Consider the following 22,092-nt stretch of genomic DNA (forward strand, 5'->3'; position numbering starts at 1 on the left):
CATAAGTGTTCTTTTCTGTCTGCTTTTTATCAACATTGTATTAATGAAATTAATTACATTGTTGCATGTAGTAGTTCATTCTTATTGTTAGGTAATAATAGTCCATTGTATGAATATAACCCAGTTTATCCTGAATGAACAAATTTAAGCCCCAGATCCTTTCTGTCCTTTGTGTCACCAGAGTTGTTGGGAAGAATTAATACACAGAAAGCATCTACCCAGTATATAGTAGGTGCTCAATTAAGGTTAGCTATTAATTTTGTTATATGCAGATATTTTATTGAACCCACATAGATCTCTTCCTCGTCTGAAGTCCTATCCAGTTACTGTAGCACTCTTAAGATGCCAACCTGGCTTTACCACTGGAAAGGGCCAATACATGTGACCTTATGGGCCTGGTCTCTCCTTGGGACATGAAACAAGCTGGGCCAACTTGATTTTTGCTTTCCAGGGAGTAGGGAAATCTGAAACAGTGGCCAGCAACTCGGAGTTGCTGGAGTTAACCGGACTGGACCCTTTGGGGGAAGAGTTCAGGAATACCCTCACCAAAGGCCTGGGAACTCTCAGGCTTCTTGCCTTCCCTGAAGTTGGCTATTTAATCCTATCTGCCATCCAGGGATCCTGTATTCTTGGAATCTGCCCTCAGTACTCTCCTAGTACAAGCCCCTTTTCCTTTTATTAGGCTCAGTTTTTGTAGCTTGCCTCCAAAAGGACCTCAAGACTCATTTTCGCTTAAATTATCAGCCATTATAGTGTTGTGAATCCTTAATTGAATAACAACAGTTCTTTCATCTATCTGTCCATCCACTCAAGTTTTAAACATTATTGAGGGCTTATGATATGTCACGCACTGCAGGGTAGATCCTCTTATTCTCGTTTTCAAATGAACGACTCAGAGAGGCTGAAGGATTTTCTGAGGTTACAAAGCTTATAGTAATAGAGGATGTTGGTTCAAGGTAATTTTTGCTCTTCATCATGAGCTTGAGCTATTTTTTTTTTTTTGTCTATACATGTCTTTTCATCCCACTTAAATTCCTTGAGGTCAGGCTGTCTTATACATCCCGCCGTTGGACAAAATCATCTGCTATGTGGTAAATATACTACAGAATTGTTGATGGACTGCTCATATGGGCAAATCCTTGCTACCCTTCTCTCACAGATGCTTCACCCCTTCCCAAACCCAGGGGGAAAAAAATCAAACAGTAACCAAGCTGAATTCATCTGAAGGAGGATAATTTATTTAAGTTAGTCTGGCTCTGGTTCACAATTTTGTCTTCTTTTTCTATGTTGGAGTCATTAGAAGCCCCTTCAATTCCACCACACCTCCCTCACCACAAATCAGGGCAACTCAGAGATAGCTTTCTTGGCTGGGAGACCTGTTGGCTTCTCCTGTTCTCTTGCTTTCTCTTCATACATCAGGATCCTGGTTGAGATGGGAAGAGACACGGGGATCAGAGGACAATCTTCTCAAGAGAATAAGTTTTAGTGTGCTGTGAAAGTCCAGAAAAGGATGAGGGTTGTGAGGGTGGGGGGAGAAGGAGAAAGGGCAGGAGTCAGAGTCTTGAGGGCCTTGGGGACCAGAATCATGGATGAGAATAGGACCTGGGAAGGGTCTCTCGAAAGACAGAAGAGAAATGCATGCTGGGCTATGTGTAGAAGGTGGGCCTGGGGATGGAGACAGGGGAAGAGAAAACAGTTAAGTGTAGGAGAGGCTGGAACTGGACTCTCACATTTTTAGAATGGCAGATCTCTTGCCCAACATCATCTTGAGAAAGTCAGAGTAGCTGAAAGTCTCCCCAGGGCCACTGGATACCTCCATGATTAATTTCTTTAGCTCCAGGTGGGTCTTGGGAACCCCAAGTTTCTCCATCATTCGCTTCAGGGACATGATATCTGGAGGCACAGAAGATGGGGGTGAGAAGAGGGAAGCCCCTCTCTCTCTCTCTCTCTGTTACCTCCACCATCTCATTACCATTCCCCATCCTACTCTGGTGGAGAAGGAAATGGCAACCCACTCCAGTATTCTAGCCTGGAGAATTCCGTCGGCAGAATTCCTGTAGCCTGGCAGGCTACAGTCCATGGGATCACAAAGAGTCAGACACAGCTTAGCAACTAACACACACACACACACACACACCCTACTCTGGTCACTGTCATCTCTCCCAAACCACTGGAAATGGAGCACTGTAGGAAAGACCTCCCTCTTGTAGCTCTGCACACTTCCCCCAAATCACCCCTTTCTTACCGATACCTCCATCTTCATTCAGGTCAAACTCCATGTATTTCTCTGGATGAGGGGAGAAAGCAGAGAGGGTCAGCACTGGCTGGAGGGTCACAGGCAGAGGCAGGGCAGGGATTGAGAAAGGGGTTGCAGATGGGAGAAGAGGAGGAAGAGATGGGGCAGGTAGAGGAAGTAGGGGTTGGGGAGCTGAGGGGCCCTGTTAAGGTGTCGGGAACCAGAGAGGGTACTGAGAGAGGGACAGGCCAGGGAAAGGGGCTGTTACTAGGGCGGCAACAGAGGCAACCTGCCATTTTCCCACCTCAAAAGTAGACTTTGTGTGCTTCCCTGGTGGCTTAGTGGTAAAGAACCGGCCTGCCAATGCAGGAGACAGGGGTTCGATCCCTGGCCCAGGAAGATCCCTTATATGCCACAAAGCAGCTAAGCCCAAGTGCCACAACTACTGAGGCTGTTCTATAGAGCCCAGGGAACCGTAGCTACTGAAGCCCTCTTGCCCTCAAAATGAGAAGTCCATGCAGCACAACTAGAGAGTAACCCCTGCTCCCCGAAACTGGAGAAAAGCCTATTGCACAATGAAGACCCACCAGCTCAGCCAAAATAAATAAATAATAAATAGATAAAATTATTTTAAAAATATAGACTTTGTTTCTTCTGTCCTCTCTCCCTGGGGAAAGCCTACCCTCCTCACCCCCTTCTCCACCCCTAGAGTTATCCCCTCACTCTTGAAGGCTTCCAGTTTGGAGGGCAGGTCCTCATCACTGCTGTATTTGGGATCATCCAGGAATTGCTGTAGGGGGAAAGCAAGAACCTGGGTAGGGCCCCCCACCCGGTCCAACAACACGCCCCCCCCCAATCCACCCTACCCACTGCCCTGGCCAAGGCCCTTCCTTTTACCTGGTTGATTTCATTGATTCTCTCTTCCTGCTGGGCTTTCCGCAGCCCAAAGGCTTTTCCTCCTGAAGGAGCGCAAAGGTTAATGTAGCTTCACCCCACCTTCCTCTCCTCACCCCCAAGCTCAGCCTGAAGCCATTACAGTTCTGCTTTCATAAGCCAGCTTCCCAGCCCCCGAGCCCAGTACTGTCCAGCTCCTTTTTCCCATTTTAGAATCCTGCCTATTCCACCTTCCCTACCCTGTAAATCCCTAGTTTCGCTCATAGCTCAGCAGGTGCTGGTTGAGATGGAGGAAACAACACAGACTGGGTGCCTTCTCTGTCTGCCAGCTCTCCTCTCCCATCAGCTTCCTGGAGGCCTGCCTCCCAAACTTCCCCTTTCCCCTCATTCCCTCCTCCTCTAAGTCCCAGGCCTCACTTCCTCTTCAGCTTCTGCTGACAGTAGCACCCAAGAAAAAGGGGGAGTAGGGTCTAGAAATGAGACGAGAAAATAACATTCTTCATTCCTCTAAAGGAGAGCCCAGGGTGTACGTGTAAGAAATGTTCTGATAAACCACAGGGGAAGGTCTGTAAGACCCCAGGGGCATTGATTCTCAGGAAGAGAGAATCTCTGAACAGGTCTGGAGTTTCAGGTGACTGAGGCCCAGGTTTCACAAGTCTGGACATGCAGGTTTGGATAGGAAGCTGAGGAAAGGCAGACTAAATTTTTCTGTACTCTGGACCGGAGAAGAACCTGAAGTCGCTGGCAGATCCGGGAGGGTGATGAGATGGGTGCAGGGTCTGGAAAGGAAGAGACACTTCACTTCCATCCTGGTGGCTCCAGAGAGGCACTTGGAAATACAGAAGTGTCTGACAAGGGAGTCTTAGTTTGTTTGCTTTAGGATATGCAATGTAATCCCTTCATCTTATCTCCTTTGAAACTTTCAGTGAAGTCTACAGATCTCTGAAATTTGAGAATTTAAGTAGAATCTTTGGTGGGAGAATTCCCTGATGATTCAGTAGTTAGGACTCCAGTGCTCTCACTGCCTCAGGCCCAGGTTCAGTCCCTGGTCGGGGAACTAAAATTCCACAAGCTGCGTGGCACAGCCAAAAAAAGACAGTGGATTCTTTGGAGGCCAGTGGTGCTGAAAGAGACAGTGTTAGTGGATACAAGAGCCAAGGGTGAGGCTGACCTTAGGGTGTGAGGGATGCTGGTCACTGTGGGTTCAACAGAGTGGGAGTAGCTCCCCACTCCTTACTCAACAGAGTGGGCAGCAGCCCCTGATAAATGCCCTCCTAGGCACACTCCTTTGGGCCAGTGGCTCTAGGGGAGACGAAGACTGTGCGTCCCCCTCACTGAGACACTTCTGTCTAAACTCCCTGCACTGAGCTCCAGCCACAGTCTTAGTACTGATGGGCACACCTTTGCTTTTCTCTGTCCCCCACCCCCACCCCAACCTATTTCCCCTTCTGCAGAAGGGAGTTTTCACTTCTCACTGCCCTTGCCCTGACCCATATGCGTTGGGGAGATGCTGGAGGGGACTCTAGCCTCTTGAGTTCCCTTTATTGCTATCTCTTCCTCTGCAGGGAAGACTGCAAACCTGCCCTCCCGAAGGTCTCAGTGCCTAGTGGGGGAAATCCATTTTTTAGATTCATATGCTAATTCAACAAATGTTTATTGAGTACTTACTATATGCCAGGCGCCTTGCTTGGCCCAATGAACCAGGTAAATGTAAACTCTGGTCCTCATGGACAATCTAATTAAGGAAGACAGATAAGAAAAACAAGTATATCAAAGATGGTAGGTGCCTATGGAGAAGAGCAAAGTAGGGAGGGGGATAGGAAGGGCTGCGTGGACTGCAGATTTAAATAGGGTGCTCGGGGGACTTCCCTGGTGGTCCAGTGGCTAAGGCTCTGTGCTCCCAATGCCAGGGGCCCGGGTTTGATCCCTGGTCAGGGAACTAGATCCCACATGCTACAGCTAAGAGTTCTCATGGTGCAATGAAGATCGAAGATCCTGTGTGCCGCACTAACATCTGGCGTGGCGAAATAAATATTACTTAATAAATAAATGAGGTGCTCAGGGAGGCTTCCCTAAGAAAAGGATATTTGGGTAAAGATTTCAAGCAGGTGAAGGAACAAGCCTCGTGGATATGCAGGAGAGGAGCACTTCAAGCACAGGGAACAAAAAATGCAAAGGTCCTAAAGTGAGGACATGTCTGGATGTCTGAGTATTCGTGAAGCAGCAGGAGGCCAGTGTAGCTGGAGCTGGGTGTGTGAGGGGAAACAGGCAGGAGATGAGGCCAGATTGCCTACGGCCTTGTAGGCTGTTGGGGAGAATCTGGCTTTTATTTGGACTGAGATTGCCTCCCCACGCAGCCTTTCCCTGAAGTTGACTTGGCAGACGACCAAGGTGAGGCAGAACTGAGATGCTCAAGAGGACTCCCTGGGAAAGAGAAAGTGACAGCTACTCTGACCATGGGCCAAAAGTGAAGAGCAAAGAGCAACAAGATAGGCAAATGAGTGAAACTCAGCATAAACACAGACATGGGAAAGCCTGTGAAGAGCAGTGATGCAAGAAGACGCCTCCCACCCAAACCCAGGGGCCTCTGCCACCCCACCCCACCCTCCACAGACCGAAAAGAGTCTGCAGTCAGAGCTGAAGGGGAGGCGGGGCCTCTGGGCAGAGAGCTGCCAGGGAGCTAGGAATCCACCATGAACCTGGAAATAAGGGAAGTGGGTAACTTTCTGACAGTGAGGCTGCAAACTCTGGATCTCAGCAGAGACAAGCAGTCTCCTTAAAGCAGTGGCTCTCAATGAGTGATCCTTCCACCAGCATATGTCAGAAATGGATCCATCCCAGACCTACCGAATCAGAAACTCTAGGGGTGGTGTCCAGCAATAGCTTTTCAACAAATGCCTCAGATGATTCTGACACACTCAAGGTTGAGAGCCACGGGCCCTGAAGTGACTAAGTGACTCCCCAGCCTGCAGGACTTGCTGTACTCACCAAAGGTATAAACGTGGCTGAAGTATGTGACATTGGGCAGTGGGACTGTGGGTCTTGGAGGCAGAAAAAAGGAAGTGTCTCCAAGACTAGGGTTGTTAGTGTCCAAGCCAAGCAGTCAGGGAGAGAGTGCTGAGCTGGCTCAGGAAATGGCCATCTAGAACCCTGTGAGGTTAGCATCCTTTATGAGCCTAGTGCCCTGTTGCTAAGGGGTAGGAGGGCCTTGATATGGTTCTACACTCTGCAGGGGACCTCCTGTTAGAATTAGGCCCTCTGGGTACCTCCGCAAAGAAAATACACGGGCTAGAAAGCTTGTCTGTGTGTGTGTATGGGGGGGTGGCATGGATGTCTTCTGCTTGCCCCCTCCATTTTCCCTCTCCCACTCTGTTCTGTGTCCCAAGAGACTAACCTGTATAGACCATGCCAAGGGCACCTCTGAGTTCTGGCTGTTTTGGCTAATGGGGAGCCTGGTAGGAAAAGAGCAGGGCGGGAGAACATTAAGTTAAGGGTATTCATTCCTCTGGCTCCTTTCCTACAGAGTCACCTTGGGCTGGCTGACACCTCCATCTATGGGCAAGGCTCCCCTCCAGGCAACCTGCTCTACATGACTCTGTCCTTTTCCAGGTTTCAGAAGTCCAGGGAATAAATCTCAGGAGGTCTGTGAAATTTGGAAAAGATGAAAAAGTACATCCTCTTCTCACATCCAGCATTACATGTGTCACCTTGTCAAAGACCACTTCACAGTTTTAAAGTTATTTTTTAAATTAATTAATTGTATTTATTTGGCTGCCCCAGTCTTTTAGTTGCCGCATGTGGGATCTAGTTCCCTGACCAGGGATCAAACCTGTGCCGTCTGCACTGGGAGCACAGAATCTCAGCCACTGGACCATCAGGGAAATCCCTAAAGTTCTTACTCAAGCCAGCAACAATGTCTTTTATACTAATATACCTTTATTAAAATCTAACTTCAACTTGCCTGCATTTTAAATCTCTTGTCTTATCATGTGGTAGTAAGTACATGGTTTATTCTATCCCAACATTTATTGATATTTTGATAACTGAAACAGTGTAATGGTTTTACTTTGTTATATATTCTTTAATTTGATGTACCAGAATGCCAAAGAGATTTATGGCACAAAATGAGTTAGAGCCTCTGCCATAATCTCTTCTCTGCTCATCCCTTTGGGCCGGGGTCGCAATATCCCTTGTGATTCAATAAACCCCTCTGTGCTGTGCTGTGCATAGTCACTCAGTTGCAGACGACTCTTTGTGACCCCATGGACTGTAGCCCACCAGGCTCCTTTGTCCATGGGAATTCTCCAGGCAAGAATACTGGAGTGGGTTACTATGCCCTCCTCAAGGGGATCTTCCCAACCCAGGGATCAAACCTGGGTCCCCCTCATCGCAGCCAGATTCTTTACCATCTGAACCACCATGGAAGCCCCTGAATCCCACTGCTGCTGCTGCTGCTAAGTCGCTTCAGTCGTGTCCGACTCTGTGTGACCCCAGAGACGGCAGCCCACCAGGCTCCCCGTCCCTGGGATTCTCCAGGCAAGAACACTGGAATGGGGTGCCATTGCCTTCTCCCTAAATCCCACTGCTGCTGCTGCTGCTGCTGCTGCTGCTGCTGCTGCTGCTAAGTCGCTTCAGTCGTGTCTGACTCTGTGCGACCCCATAGAGGGCAGCCTACCAGGCTCCCCGGTCCCTAGGATTCTCCAGGCAAGAACACTGGAGTGGGTTGCCATTTCCTTCTCCAATGCATGAAAGTGAAAAGTGAAAGTGAAGTCGCTCAGTCGTGTCTAACTCTTAGCGACCCCATGGACTGCAGCCCACCAGGCTCCTCCGTCCATGGGATTTTCCAGGCAAGAGTACTGGAGTGGGGTGCCATTGCCTTTACACCTTTGTAAATACACTATCTCCTCAAACCCCACTACACCCTTGTAAATAAACTATCTCCTCAAATTAATCAAATTTGAAGATGTGATTTCCAGCTGGGACCCTAAATGATCCGTGTGTGTGTGTGTGTGTGTGAGAGAGAGAGAGAGAGAGAGTTGGAGGAACTGGGAAGTAGCAGGTCTCTGGTCTCTGCAGCCTTATTTCTTATTGTAAATGAACAAAAGGGCATCCTGGTGTTTGCACCAGACAGGAATTGGTTAACCAAAGGCTTTCCCTGAGGCCGGAGAACAAGTGAGGATTCTGAGCTGACAAGGGACAGCTCCATAGAGCCATAACCAACTCACCAAGATTGCTACTGCCAAAGATTTCTCTTTTCTAAAAAGCCTCCTTGTAGAGCTTTGAGGGGAATGTGGCAGCAGTTTATTTCTAAATTTCTCTTCTTGACACCTGTAAAGAGATTGGAAACACACACACACACTACATTTTCAGTGAAGCTAGGAGATACAGAGTGCCTACAAGCTCCAATTTATGCATCTGTGTGACCAATTCCCCACTGAGCAGGCAGTCCCAGGCATCCTTCCAGAAAACCAGGCGAATAGGGAGGGTCCCAGTGACTGCTTAAAAAAAAAAAAGCAAATATTCCTTCCTGGGAGGAAAGGCCTAACACCTGGAGAGAAAAGCTAAGAGCGGTGCTGACTGAGCAGATTCAAATACCAGTAAAGGTGAAGACAGAATGCTTTTGTTTTTTAAAAAATATTTCTTTATTTGTCCGTGCTGGGTCTTAGTTGAGGCACGTGGGATCTTCAATTTTTGTTGTGGCATGTGGGACCTAGTTCCCTGACCAAGGACCAAACCTGGGCCCCCTGCACTGGGAGTGTGGAATCTTAGCCACTGGTTCAGTTCGGTTAGTCATGTCCGACTCTTTGCAACCTCATGGACTGCAGCACGCCAGGCTTCCCTGTCCATCACCAACTCCCAGAGTTTGCTCAAACTCATGTCCGTCGAGTCGGTAATGCCATCCAACCATCTCATCCTCTGTCGTCCCCTTCTCCTCCTGCCCTCAATCTTTCCCAGCATCAGGGTCTTTTCCAATGAGTCGGTTCTTTGCATCAGGTGGCCAAAGTATTGGAGTTTCAGCTTCAGCATCAGTCCTTCCAATGAATGTTCAGGACTGATTTCCTTTAGGATGGACTGGTTGGATTTCCTTGCAGTTCAAGGGACTCAAGAGTCTTGTTCAACACCATTGGACCACTGGAGAAATCTGAGAGAATGTTTTAAAGCACCCAAAGGGACCCGGAGGCAGCAGATCTCAGAAAGTGCCAGCAAAATTCTCCTTTTAATATTAAGTTCATCACCTTAGGTGAACTTGGGAAACGGCAGCCTGTGAGCTCTTCTGTGAAATAAAGAAGCCTGAGGCTGGGGGTAGGCAGTAAATGCTTGCTTAACTGGGAGAGGTTCTCAGAGGTTGTGGAGGTAGTGGCTATACAGAGGTACCAAATTTTAAGGAAAATAATCCATTGTTTATGGCAAAAGAGGGGCTTCCCTGGTGGCTCAGATGTAAAGAATCTGCCTGCAATGCTGGAGACCTAGGTTCAATCCCTGGGTTGGGAAGATCCCCTGGAGGAGGGCATGGTAACCCACTCTAGTATTCTTGCCTGGAGAATCCCCATGGACAGGGTAGCCTGGCGGGCTACAGTCCTTGAGGTCGCAAAGAGTTGGACACGACTGAGCGACTCAGCACAGCACGTGGCAAAGAGAAGGAGTCCTTGAACTTGTAAATCTGGAAAGCCATCCTGCCCCCTGCTCCAAAGGTCCTGCTGCTAATAGTTTAGAAGAATCTAGCTCATTTTTTTTTTAAACTTAAAAGTTTCTCTCTCTGTTTTTTAAAAGACATTTATTTTTGGCTCTATTGGGTCCTTATTGCAGTGTGAGGGCCTCTCTTGTTGCAGAGCACAGCACAGACTGTAGAGGGCGGTCTCAGTAGCTGTGGTACCCAGGCTTAGTTGTGTAGAACCTTTCTGGAACAGGAACCGTGTCCCCTGCATTGGCAGGCAGATTCTTAACCACTAGACCACTAGGGAAGCCCTCTGGCTCATTTGGATGAGTAACAAAAAGAAATGACCAAAGCTTCTGTTCAATTAACTATGAAAAAAAAAGGTAAAGAAGAGGAACGCAATTTTCCAAAAGGTGACAACACACCAGAAATGTATTGCCAAAAGCAGGTGGAAATTGTTTCTCAAAATTCATCATGATTTGAAAAACAACAAAACTTAGTGTCAACTTCTAGCAGTGAAGGAAGGACGCCTGTCAGAAATGCAAGTATCCCCAGAAAAGATGATGGGTAACATGGGGGTATTAAGAGGAACAGGAGGAGAGGTGTAGAAGGGAAAAAAAGACAATCATTTCAAAAATATACACTAAATTTAATGAGAGAAGGAAGCATTTTATATACAGTCCTAATTTTTTAAATCATAGATAACTGTTGTGAAATATTTTCTATTTTAAAAATCTGAGTCATTGTTTATCATGAACAGCTTTTGTAAAATGCTTTAATTGTCAAACCCATGCCCCTTGCAGTGGAAGCAAGTTTTAACCACCAGGCCACCAAGGAACTCCCGGTTAAGTTTTATACTATTTAGTAAATTCTGGTTTTAGGTTTTTTAGGGTCTGTTTTCTGACCACTAGGAAAACAGAAAAAGTTTTGTGGTGGTCAGAAAACAGAAAAAGTTTCTGAACTTCATAAGATTAATATAACCTTGCTCCAAAAGCTAGGCAAGGCTTTTGAGAAAGAGAAGTTATTAAACAATTTCCTTTATGAACATAGATGTGAGAAAAAATATTAATAAAGCTGGTAAAGAATCCGCCTGCAATGTGGGAGACCTGTGTTCAATCCCTGGGTTGGGAAGATCCCCTGGAGAAGGGAAAGGCTACCCACTGCAGTATTCTGGCCTGGAGAATTCCATGGACTATAATATATAGTCCATTGGGTCCCAAAGAGTTGGACATGACTGAGCGACTTTCACTTTCAGGATAATTTTTATATGATTGGAGTGACCTTTGTTTTGATGATTTTATAGCTATGTGGGCTTGGTGATATTTTTGGTGGTTAAATTTTGAATGTCTGATTCGACTTCTTTAATGGTTTTAGGTATATCAGGCTTCTAATTTTTTTTTGAGTCAGTTTTGGTTATATATTTTTCTAGAAAGTTATTTTGTCTTATCAAAATTTGTAATATAAATATGTAATGTATCAGATATTGCATTCCCTATAAATTACTTTTCTGTGTGTATGTGTATGCCTTTTCTCTTCATGCTTTACCAATTTGATGGGAGATTTTTTAATATAAGTAGTCTCTGTAAATATGTATTTTTCTGCTCTAGTGTTTCTTTGTTTTCTAGTTCATTAATTTCTAAAAGTATCTTTATTATTTCCATCCTAAATTTTGGGTCGTTATTCTGTGTACTTTTTCTAATTTCTTGAAATATCTGTTCAGTTCATTGATTTTCAAACTTTCTTTCCTAATCCTCACATTTACTTTATTCCATGAATTGTTTTAGCTACATCTCACAGCAGTTTAGATAGGCAGTGTTTTCAGCCATTCAATTGAAAATAATTTTTTTTTTTTTTTTTGGCCATGCCTTGCGGCTTGTGTGATCTTAGTTCCTGGATGATCCAGACCCTGGCAATGAAAGCACTGGATTCCAACCATTGGACCACCAGTGAACTCCCATTCAAAATATTTTAAATTCCATTATATTTTCTTTTAACATTTCAATTATTTAGAAGTATGTTTTTAAAGCTTATAAATATATTAAAAATGCATTTTTAAAAAGAATGTTTGCCTTCTTTTTTTAAATCTTTATTGAATTTGTTACACTGTTACTCTGCTTTATGTTTGGGTTTTTGGCCATGAGGCATGTGGGATCTTAGCTCCCTGACCAGAGACTGGTCCCACACCCCCTGCCCTGGAAGGTGAAGTCTTAACCACTGGACCACCATGGAAGTCCCAGAAATGCAGTTGTAAATTTTCCAAGCCCATGATAAATATTCTTGTTATTATTTTATGTTGTCATGGATGTTGGTCAGGAATTGTGTTCTAAATGATTTTGATTCTTTTTTTTAACATCTATCTGTGTACCTAAAAATAATGGATATTTTCTAATTATTCTAATATTCTACGTAGTCCCATTCGATCAAGCTTGTTAATTGTCTGTTTTCACTCTTTCATGTCTTTAGTAATTATGTGCTTGTTTGATTTATCAGTTTCTGACAGATGTAAGGTAAAGCCTTCCTCTAATATTCATTTTTTAAAAAACAGGAATCCTTGCACAAGAGTCTTCAGGCACCCAGAAGTGGTCCCAGCCAGCTAAGTGTCAGTGTTAGGAAAGGTTTCTCAGTGGGGGTGGTGGGGGCGGGGTGATCAGTCCTCAGAGGGAAAGGTGAGCACTTTGCCATCATTAACTCATTCTCCCACTCAAAGGGAAATCAGGGAGAAAGAGGGTAAGAGATGGAGTAGGGGAAAGAGGTGTCCTGATGGGGAGGGACAATGTGGAGAAAGATGGGAAAGCAGAAGGAGATGCAGCATGCAGGTAGAGAGATAGGAAGACACCAGATAAAGATGGTGAGACAAAAAAGAGTTGTGGACAGAGACGTATGAGAGACAAGGACAGAGGTGAGAGCAAGATCAGGGAGGATGAAGATAGGGTGCCTAGCACAGGGAAGGCACTCAGTAAAGGCTAAGTTGAATAAATAGATGGATGAGCCTTGATACTCAGAGGGGGAGGCGTGGAATGGATATTGAGAAGAAACCACTGTCTATCAGAGAAGCAATGTCCTGGTTTCATCTTGAGATGATGCGGGCCTTAGCTAGAAGTAAGAACCAAGAGGCAGAGAAAGACCCTTAGATATCCCAGAGGCAGAGTGATTAGCATTTGGGGATTGTTTGGATGGGGAACGGAAGGAGAAGGCAGCATAGGACAAGTCCCGGGATTTTGCTTTGAATGTCTGGGTAGATTGTGTTTCCATTCACTGAGGTGGGGAATGTAGAAGGCTGACCCAGTTTAGGTGGACATTGATGGTTTTGAAATGCCTGTGGAACATTCTGGGGGATATGCCTAGAGAGCATATCAGATTTCAGAAAAAGGCCTGAGGCAAAGGTTGGAGATTGAGATGGAGATACAGGTTGAGAATAGCATTGGTTAAAACTGTGGCTGTGCGGTTTCTTTCTCCAAGGGATTTTCCCAAACCAGGGATCAAACCCTGGTCTCGCAAATTGCAGGCAGATTCTTTACCATCTGAGCCACCAGGGAAGCATCTTGAGAGAATTGCCTGGGTAAGCCCATGGTAGATGCTCAGTTAGTTGAATGAAAGTAGGAGAAACAACGCAAAAGTCTACCAACAGGAGAATGGTGTGAAAGCGCGTGTGGCGGGTACAGGAGCCAGAGGGACTCAGGTCTGGTTGCTTTTGTGTCCTTGAGAAAGAAGAGGTAAGATGGAGAAAAGATCCGAGGTATGGGTCACACAGAGTCAGGGTGATAGTTGGAGTAGACAAGGCAAAGCAACTGTGAAATTGGTGTGTTGAAAAATAATTGGCAAATTATGTGCAAGAATGTTCACAGGAGATGTATGCGTAATACCCAACCAATAGAAATAACCTAATACATCATCAAGTGAATGGATAAGCAAGGTGTGATACATCCATAAATGAAATACCACTCAGCAACAAAAAGGAACAAACTACTGATATACCTAGATCAAAACAGATGAATCTCACAGGCATTATGCAGAATGGAAGAAGCGGGGTACAGGAGTTCCATTTGTATGAAGTTCAAGAACAGATTAAACTAGGACTTCCCTGGTAGCCCAGTGGTTAAGAATTTGCCTTGCAATTCAGGGGACTCAGGATCAATCCCTGGTCAGGGAACTAAGACCCCACATGCCTCGGAGCAACTAAGCCCGTGTGCTGCAACTACTGGAGCCCATGTGCTCTGGAGCCCTCGATCAGCAGCTACTGAGTGGGTGCATCACAACTAGAGAGTCTGTGTGCTGCCGCAGAAAGATCCGGCATGACGCAACGAAGACTTGACACAGCCATGTAAGTGAATATTGTTTTTTTTTTTTTTTTAAAAGAACAGACTAAACTAATCTATAGGAGTATAAATCAGTAGTTGCTTCTGGGAGAGGAAAAGGATTGACCAAAGAGGGGCATAGGAGAATTTTCTGGGGTGATGGAAATGATCTGTATATCAGTTGCAGTGCAGTTTACATGGGCTCGTATCTTTGCCAGAGGTCATCAAACTCTACACTTAAGATCTATGTACTTTACTGTAGTTGCGGCTCATGGGCTGTAGAGTTTAGGGCTCAGTGGTTGTGGTGTGTGGGCTTAGTTGCTCCACAGCATGTGGGATCTTCCCAGACCAGGGATCGCACCCATGTCTTCTCCGTTGCAAAGCAGATTCTTGTCCACCAGAGAAGTCCTTGGATGGAATTTTTTCAAAAGAAACGTTTACCAGCTACTCAAGAAGAAAGACAAGAAATAGGAATAAAAAAGTTATGGAATGGATGTACAGATATCTCTGGTTTGATAAATCTGACAGTGGTCTGTCTTAAGGGCCAATAAACTCCCAACTTAGAACAGGAAAAGAGGTGAAAAAACAAGCTCTGGGAGTTGATGATGGACAGGGAGGCCTGGCATGCTGCAATTCATGGGGTCGCAAAGAGTCGGACACGACTGAGCGACTGAACTGAACTGAACTGAGGAGTTGGTGGTGGACAGGGAAGCCTGCTGTGCTGCAGTACATGGGGTTGCAGAGAGTAGGACAAGACTGAGTGACTGAACTGAACTTTACTGTATATATTTATATCTGTATATAAAAATATCATATACACGGACATTAAGTCTTCTAGAGAGATGGCAGAGGTTGAAATAGAAAGCTGGAGAGCCAGGGGCCTGCTCTTGGTGAATGTGAGGGAGTTGGACCGTGACAGCGAGAAAGAGAGGCAAGAGACTTCCCTGGTGGTCCAGTGGCTAAGGCTCTGTACTCCCACTGCAGGGGCTCAGGTAGGATCCCTGGTCATGGAACTAGATCCCACATACCTCAACGAAAGATCCCATGAGCCACAACTGAAAGATGCCCCAAATAAGACCTGGTGCAGCCAAGTAAATTTTTTTTTTTTAAAAGAGGCCAAAGGTGGGGTGAACCTTTGAGAAGTCATGGTCAGAGATTGAGGGTATAACCTGAGAGCCATTAATTAGTCAAAAAATATTTATAAGGACTTGACTGGAGAAGTTGGAACAACACGGAACAACAGACTGGTTCCAAATAGGGAAAGGAGTACGTCAAAGCTGTAGATTGTCACCCTGTTTATTTAACTTATATGCAGAGTACATCATGAGAAACGCTGGGCTGGATGAAGCGCAAGCTGGAATCAAGATTGTGGGAGAAATATCAATAACCTCAGATATGCAGATGACACCACCCTTATGGCAGAAAGTGAAGAAGAACTAAAGAGCCTCTTGATGAAAGTGAAAGAGGAGAGTGAAAAAGTTGGCTTAAAGCTCAGCATTCAGAAAACTAAGATCATGGCATCTGATCCTATCACTTCATGGCAAATAGATGGGGAAACAGTGGAAACAGTGGCAGTATTCTTTTGGGCTCCAAAATCACTGCAGATGGTGACTGCAGCCATGAAATTAAAATTGCTTACTCCTTGGAAGAAAAGTTATGACCAACCTAGACAGCATATTAAAAAGCAGAAACATTACTTTGCCAACAAAGGTCCATCTAGTCAAAGCTATGGTTTTTGCAGTGGTCATGTATGGATGTGAGAGTTGGACCATAAAGAAAGCTGAGCACCGAAGAATTGATGCTTTTGAATTGTGGTGTTGGAGAAGACTCTTGAGAGTCCCTTGGACTACAAGGAGATCCAACCAGTCCATCCTAAAGGAAATCAGTCCTGAATATTCATTAGAAGGACTGATGTTGAAGCTGAAACGCCAATACTTTGGCCACTTGATGCGAACAACTGACTCATTTGAAAAGACCCTGATGCTGGGAAAGATTGAAGGCGGGAGGAGAAGGGGACTACAGAGGATGAAGTGGTTGGATGGCATCACCGACTCAATGGACATGAGTTTGAGTAAACTCTGGGAGTTGGTGATGGACAGGGAAGCCTGGCGTGCTGCAGTCCATGGGGTTGCAGAGTCACACACAACTGAGCGACTGAACTGAACTGAACTGACTGACTGGAGAAGTTCCCCACGTCTCACCCTTGCCAACACTTGGAGGAGGAAACACTAGGTGAGATGGGGTCACCTGTGCTATGATTCCAGAAACTCTTCTGTTTTTTCACCTCTTTCCCTGTTCTAAGTTGGGAGTTTATTGGCCCTGACCAGCCTCAAGGCAGACCACTGTCAGATTTATCAAGCGAGATGTGTATACATACATTCCACAACTTTTTTATTCCTACTTCTTGTGTTTCTTCTCAAGTAGCTGGTAAAAGTTTGTTTTGAAAAATTCCATTCAAAGACTCCCTTAGTGGATAAGAATCTGCTTTGCAATGGAGGAGACACAGGTGCGATCCCTGGTCTGGGAAGATCCCACATGCTGTGGAGCAACTAAGCCCACACACCACAAATACTGAGCCCCGAACTCTAGGGCCCAGGAGCCGCAACTACTGAAGCCCGTGCTCCTAGAACCTGTGCTCTGAAACAAGAAAAGCCACCGCAATGAGGAGCCTGCACACTGCAACCAAGTGTAACCACTGCGTGCTGCAACTAGAGAAAGCCTGCAGAAAGCAAAGAAGACCCAGCACAGCCCAAAGCAAAATTATTTAAAAAAGAAAAATTCCATCCTTGATTTTGCTGAGCTAATTGGCACAGGTTAAAGTTCTTTAGAGGCTCTCAGAGTTATTGAATAGGGTCCTTGAATCCACACATACACCATGATTTATTCTAGATGGTCTTTAAAACAAGCCAAGTACGGTCTTCAGAATCCACAACATTTTGGGATATTGGAAATCTTAGGTAGCAAAAAGAGGTGGAAAGAGCAAAAAACCTTTGAGTTCAGGCCCAACTGTACCACTGGTCATTCTCGCCCAGGACTGGGAGGGAGATAAAGGCTAACATAACATACACTGACTCTGCGCTACAGTGGGGTCTGGAAACCGACAAAAGCTACTCCCATTTTACAGATGTGTAAGTAGTGGAACCATTATTCCCGTTCACGTTGCCTTGACTTCTAAGCCTCATTGCCCTGAGACATGGAGTAGTGCCATGTGATCGAGTCTGTGAATTAGAGTTTTATCTTCAGGCCAGTTGCCCATTTCAGCCCCTCACCCCCACTCCACTGGTGGTGACCTTCCCTCCTTCCCCAAATCATGGGATTCTCACAGTTGAGTGGAAGAGACAGTTTGCTCCACATTCACCCTTTGGGTGTGAGGATGGGTTATTGACAGGACAAGGCAAGGTATGGAACAGAGCGAAAGCTACAGTTAAGGCCCAGTTGTGAAGAGCCTTGTACTGGGGCCTCAGGCCGCCGCATGCTCTGTGGCCACCAGGGGGCGGTCCTTGCCTTGCTATGCCACCTCATCTCCACACCCTCTGGTTAGATGACCCTGAAGAGGCTGCCACTCTGCTCACGAAACGGCTGAGTCAGTCCTTCCCAGACTGTGAGGTACCTGTGCTTGTCTAGGTGGTTCAGAGAGGTTCAATAATTTGTCCAAGATTAGGTAACTAGTTTGTAGGAGAGTTGGCGTTTTGAGCACAGCCTGACTCCAAGTCAGCATTCTTAACCATAAAATTACAAATTATCCAAAAAAAAGCTCCAGATCACTGCTGTGGAAGATGGAGAACTACATGATCTATGAGTGTGCTGTGAAACAGCAAGAAACTTGGTCAGAAACAAAGAATATGGACCGCTATAAAGGGAGTCACAGAAAAACTGTGCGGTGAGGGCTGGGCAGATTTCACCCAGCGTTCGTATATGTCATCTTTCTTTTCTACATGTTGTGTTATCTCATGTAGGTGGCTAATACATATACAAAAGCGTGTGGCACACTTGTACTAATCCCTGTGTAACTTTGGACCTATGTGTAACACAAAGTGTCTTAAAAAAAAAAATTAAGTAATCTTGGCCGTGTGGGTCTTTGTTGCTGTGCGAGGGTTCTGTCTATTTGTGGAGACCAAAGGCTACTCTGGTTGCGGTGTGCAGACTTCTCATTGAAGTGGCTTCTCTCATTGTAAAGCACAGGGTCTAGGTGTGTGGCCTTTAGTCGCTGCAGCACATGGGTTCAGTAGTTGCAGCGAGGAGGCTCTAGAGTAGTTGCTCTGCAGCAGGTGGAACCTTCCCGGACCAGGGAAGGGATGTCCCCTGCATCAACGGGCAGATTCCTACCCACTCTACCACCAGGGAAGTCCCACAGTGTGTCTCCTTTCCTTTGTGTCTGTGAAAAATGCATTTCCCATAGTGGGGGCACCTTGTAATTTCTCAAGAAATGTTAGCTAAAGAATGAATAAAATAATAAAGATGAGTGACTTTACCTGAATCTGTGTAGAACACACTTGGTCAAGTGGACCTCTTTGAGAGGTGTATTCCTTTAATGGAGATCTGAATCTGAATGAATCCAAACTTGTCCATCAGCTACACCCAAGTCAACACAGCCTAAGTGAAACTGTGTATGTGTGTTAGTCGCTCAGTTGTGTCCGACTCTCTGTGACCCCATGGAGTGTTGCCCACCAGGCTCCTCCGTCCATGTGATTTTCCCGGCAAGAATACTGGAGTGGGTTGCCATTTCCTTCTCCATGGGATCTTCCTGACCCAGAGATCAAACCCAGGTCTCCTGCATTGCAGGCAGACTCTTTACCATCTGAGCTACCAGCAAAACAGGGTGATTGCTGTGCAAATACAGCTTCCAGACAAAGCCTCTGGCAACTCACTGCCGCTGCCACCAGTCAGCTGACTTCTGCTAATCCTCTCATTTACAGAATTTCTTGAGCAGCCCTAGCAGAGGGCCCTAACTCGAGGGGAGGGAATGAATGGGGTGGACCTGGGTGCTGTTGAGCCAAGGGGAGGGGAAGTGGGTTAGCTCTGGGCTCAGAAAAGCTCTTGGAGGCTTATTCTTGGTAAAGGGTTAGTCTTCTTGAACCTCAGAAGATGGGGGAACCACATCCTGATCTCACCCATCCACCCACCCACCCACCTAAGCATTACCAGCCATCTAAGCCACACCCTTCCCCTTAAACACTTATGCAACCGGCCCCCACTCTGCCCCCTCCTCCTAGCAATGCAGATATCACCGTCAGCAGCATCCTCTTTCCTCAGGGAAGGATGCGTTCGATGCCTGAGGTCCCAGGGAGTTAAGGTCCTTGGTAAGTAATGTGTGAGTCCTCTGTGTCATAGGAAGCTCCCCACCCCCCTCCAGTGACCAAAGGCCTGGTCACAAGTAGTGGGTCATTCTCCTCCACCCAGACCTCACTGCTCATGTCCCTCCTCATCAACAGGAACACCCTCCGACATGGCCCAGATGCTGTTGTTCATCTTTATCATCATCCGTCCAGGTGACGGGGCTTTCTCCCAGGAGCCTGAGGGGTGTGGGGCTGGGAGGAGGAAGGATGGGGAGGCTGGACACAGATGTCCCAGGGGAACAGACTGGGTGGGGGCTGAAAGCAGGGGGTCCCTCTGTAAAGCTGAAACCCGGTGCACTCCTCCAGTTTGCAGTTCCCTCCGTGTCACCCGCTGTGAGGGTCATTCCCCAGCTTCCATGCTAGAACTCTTTTCTTCCCAGTGAAAGTTAGTTGCTCACCTGTGTTCCACTCTTTGCGCGACCCCATGGACTGTAGCCCTCCAGGCTCGTCTGTCCATGGGATTCTCCAGGCAAGAATACTGGAGGGGGTTGCCATTCCCTTCTTCAGGAGATCTTCCCGACCTGAGGATTGAACATGAGTCTCCCACATTGCAGGCAGATTTTTAACCATCTGAGCCACCAGGGAAGCCTTTTTCTTCCCAGCCAACTTCCTAACAAGATAAAGTCTAAAGAACCAGAAAAAAGGGCTTGAAGGAAGGGGTCAGATTTTTTTAAGGGGTCAGTTTTAATTCGATGAGTTTAATAAGCTTATTAAACTAGGCTTATTATCTAGGGTTTAGATATAATTAGGAGTTTAGGAATTTAATTAAATCTAAGTTAAGTTTCTTAATGAAACTGATTTTAATTATCCGATCTACTCATTAACTAAATGCAATGTGGACTCCAGACCTACAGCTTCAGCATCAGCAGGGACCTAGGGCAAATTCAAATATTTTATTCAGAACCACGGAATAAAATATTCCAGCAGTGGGGTTTGGGAATCTGGTTTAACAAACACTCCAGATGTTTCCAATGAGCTCTCAAGCTTGAGAATCACTGAAACAGAAGAATGAGTGGTAAATTTCATTAACTGGAGAATTTAATCAAGAATTTTAATAGTTGATGTAATTCATCAATTTACATGAATTCACTAGGGATCCCCATCAATTATAGCCATGGCTTTACCTGGAGATTTACTTAATGATCTTTAACAAAAAAACAGTAGTAAGATGGTATGGTGCGGAATGCTATCAGTACTAAAATAATACCTGGAATAATATAATTAATGATATTAGTTAACTAGGCAGCCACATTCATTAATGAGCTTCACTTTAACTGTGACAAGTTAAATTTCAGCAAAATGTTACTAGTGGACGGAGCTAGAGAATGATGGGAGAGGGTAAGAGTTGGTATGAAAAATAATTTGAAAAACTGTTTAATAAGCAATGTTAAGAAATTAGATTGGTAAAAAGGGTTTAATGGGGCATCTAAAGTACTTGTCCCTGGGGGCCCTCTGGGGGTGCGCATACAGCGGGGACATTCTACCACAAGCTCTCAGGTCTTTTCTCTCTGGAGTAACTGGGAAGGCGCTCCTCTGTGTCTTCTCTCTGCCCCCAGGATCTTGTGTTCTCTGGGTGTCCCAGCCCCCTGAAATCCGTACCCAGGAGGGGTCCCCCGCCTTCCTGCCCTGTTCCTTCAATGCCAGCCAAGGGAGTTTGGCCATTGGTTCTGTCACATGGTACCGGGACAAAGTGGCCCCAGGGATGGAGGTGAGGAATGAGACCGCAGAGTTCCAGGGCCGCCTGGCCCCTCTCCCCTCTTCCCGCTTCCTCTGTGACCACCAGGCTGAGCTGCACATCTGGGACACCCGAGGCCGTGACACTGGAGTCTACGTGTGCAGGGTGGAGGTGCTGGGCCTGGGTGTCGGAACAGGGAATGGGACCCTGCTGGTGGTGGAGGAAGGTGAGGTGCCAGAAAGCCATGTCCCCTTGACTAGAGGCCCCACCCTCCCTGATAGTAGAAAGTCCCTCCCCAAGGCCCGCTGCCCTCCCCGAGCCTCTGCACACTTCTACCCAGGGCCTCCTCTCCTGAGCCCTTCTCCCCCTCCTCCCCAAACCCCCCGCAACATGCAGGACCTCCTCAGCTAGCGGCTGGCACAGTCCTCCTCCTTCGGGCTGGATTCTATGCCTTCAGCTTTCTCTCAGTGGCTATGGGCAGCAGCATGTATTACCAGGGCAAATGTGAGTGTTGGAGCCGGGACACATGGGCATGGAGATGGGAGGGCATGTGAGAAGGCTGGAGCCAGCAGAGATAGAGACCAAGAAGGAGGAGGAGGGCTGCAGCACTGAGGGATTCCTGTGGCCTCTCCTCCAGACCACTGTCACAAGGGAACACCCTGTCACTCCTTGGATGGCCTCTGATGAGTGATTCCAGACCCCAGTGATCCCAAGTTCTTCAAGAGACCCTAATAAATTCCTCTCTACCCCATCATCCTTCTTATGAGTCTTGTGTATTTCCTGCTCCATCTCCAGATGCTCCAATGTGTCCCATTCTGGATTTTCCCAACTCTTACCTCCTGCGACTAAATCTGGTCTGGAAGGGTCCAAGGAGGGAGCTTCCTAGCAATCCTGCCCCCTCCCACCACCATCCTGGGACTCAGCACACCTCTCTCTCCTGCCCAAAGGGCTAAAGCCCTTTGTCCTGAGAAGAGCGGAGTATCTGACATGACTGGTCCTAC

General features: G+C 46.4%; 2 protein-coding genes across 9 annotated transcripts in view; one reads left to right on the forward strand and one right to left on the reverse strand.

Annotated features, from left to right (window-relative positions):
* NCR3 (natural cytotoxicity triggering receptor 3) overlaps positions 1-21,845 on the forward strand; it is a 32,813-nt gene extending 10,968 nt beyond the window's left edge. Inside the window, exons 2-6 of one of the 6 annotated variants that reach the window (XM_010818333.4) lie at positions 19,294-19,380; positions 19,513-19,569; positions 20,973-21,317; positions 21,488-21,595; positions 21,729-21,845. In XM_010818333.4, coding sequence (XP_010816635.2) covers positions 19,294-19,380; positions 19,513-19,569; positions 20,973-21,317; positions 21,488-21,595; positions 21,729-21,775 — 644 coding nt within the window. In that variant the 3' untranslated portion in view covers positions 21,776-21,845. Of the gene's footprint in view, positions 1-19,293; positions 19,381-19,512; positions 19,570-20,972; positions 21,318-21,487 lie in introns of all 6 variants that reach the window. The other 5 variants (NM_001040524.2, XM_010818332.4, XM_010818335.4 and 2 more) reach the window with 5 other exon arrangements.
* AIF1 (allograft inflammatory factor 1) lies at positions 1,217-20,135 on the reverse strand. Of its 3 annotated transcripts, XM_059880203.1 has the most exons (8): positions 19,815-20,135; positions 8,356-8,458; positions 4,799-4,865; positions 3,134-3,195; positions 2,960-3,026; positions 2,246-2,287; positions 1,731-1,893; positions 1,217-1,423 (listed from the first exon to the last, which is right to left on the reverse strand). In XM_059880203.1, the coding sequence occupies exons 1-8, from the start codon at positions 19,871-19,873 to the stop codon at positions 1,339-1,341; spliced, it is 648 nt and encodes a 215-aa protein (XP_059736186.1). In that variant the 5' UTR covers positions 19,874-20,135; the 3' UTR covers positions 1,217-1,338.
* Positions 21,846-22,092: the final 247 nt, after the last annotated feature.

Source organism: Bos taurus, chromosome 23, assembly GCF_002263795.3.
Source record: "Bos taurus isolate L1 Dominette 01449 registration number 42190680 breed Hereford chromosome 23, ARS-UCD2.0, whole genome shotgun sequence".
Lineage (NCBI taxonomy): Eukaryota > Metazoa > Chordata > Mammalia > Artiodactyla > Bovidae > Bos > Bos taurus.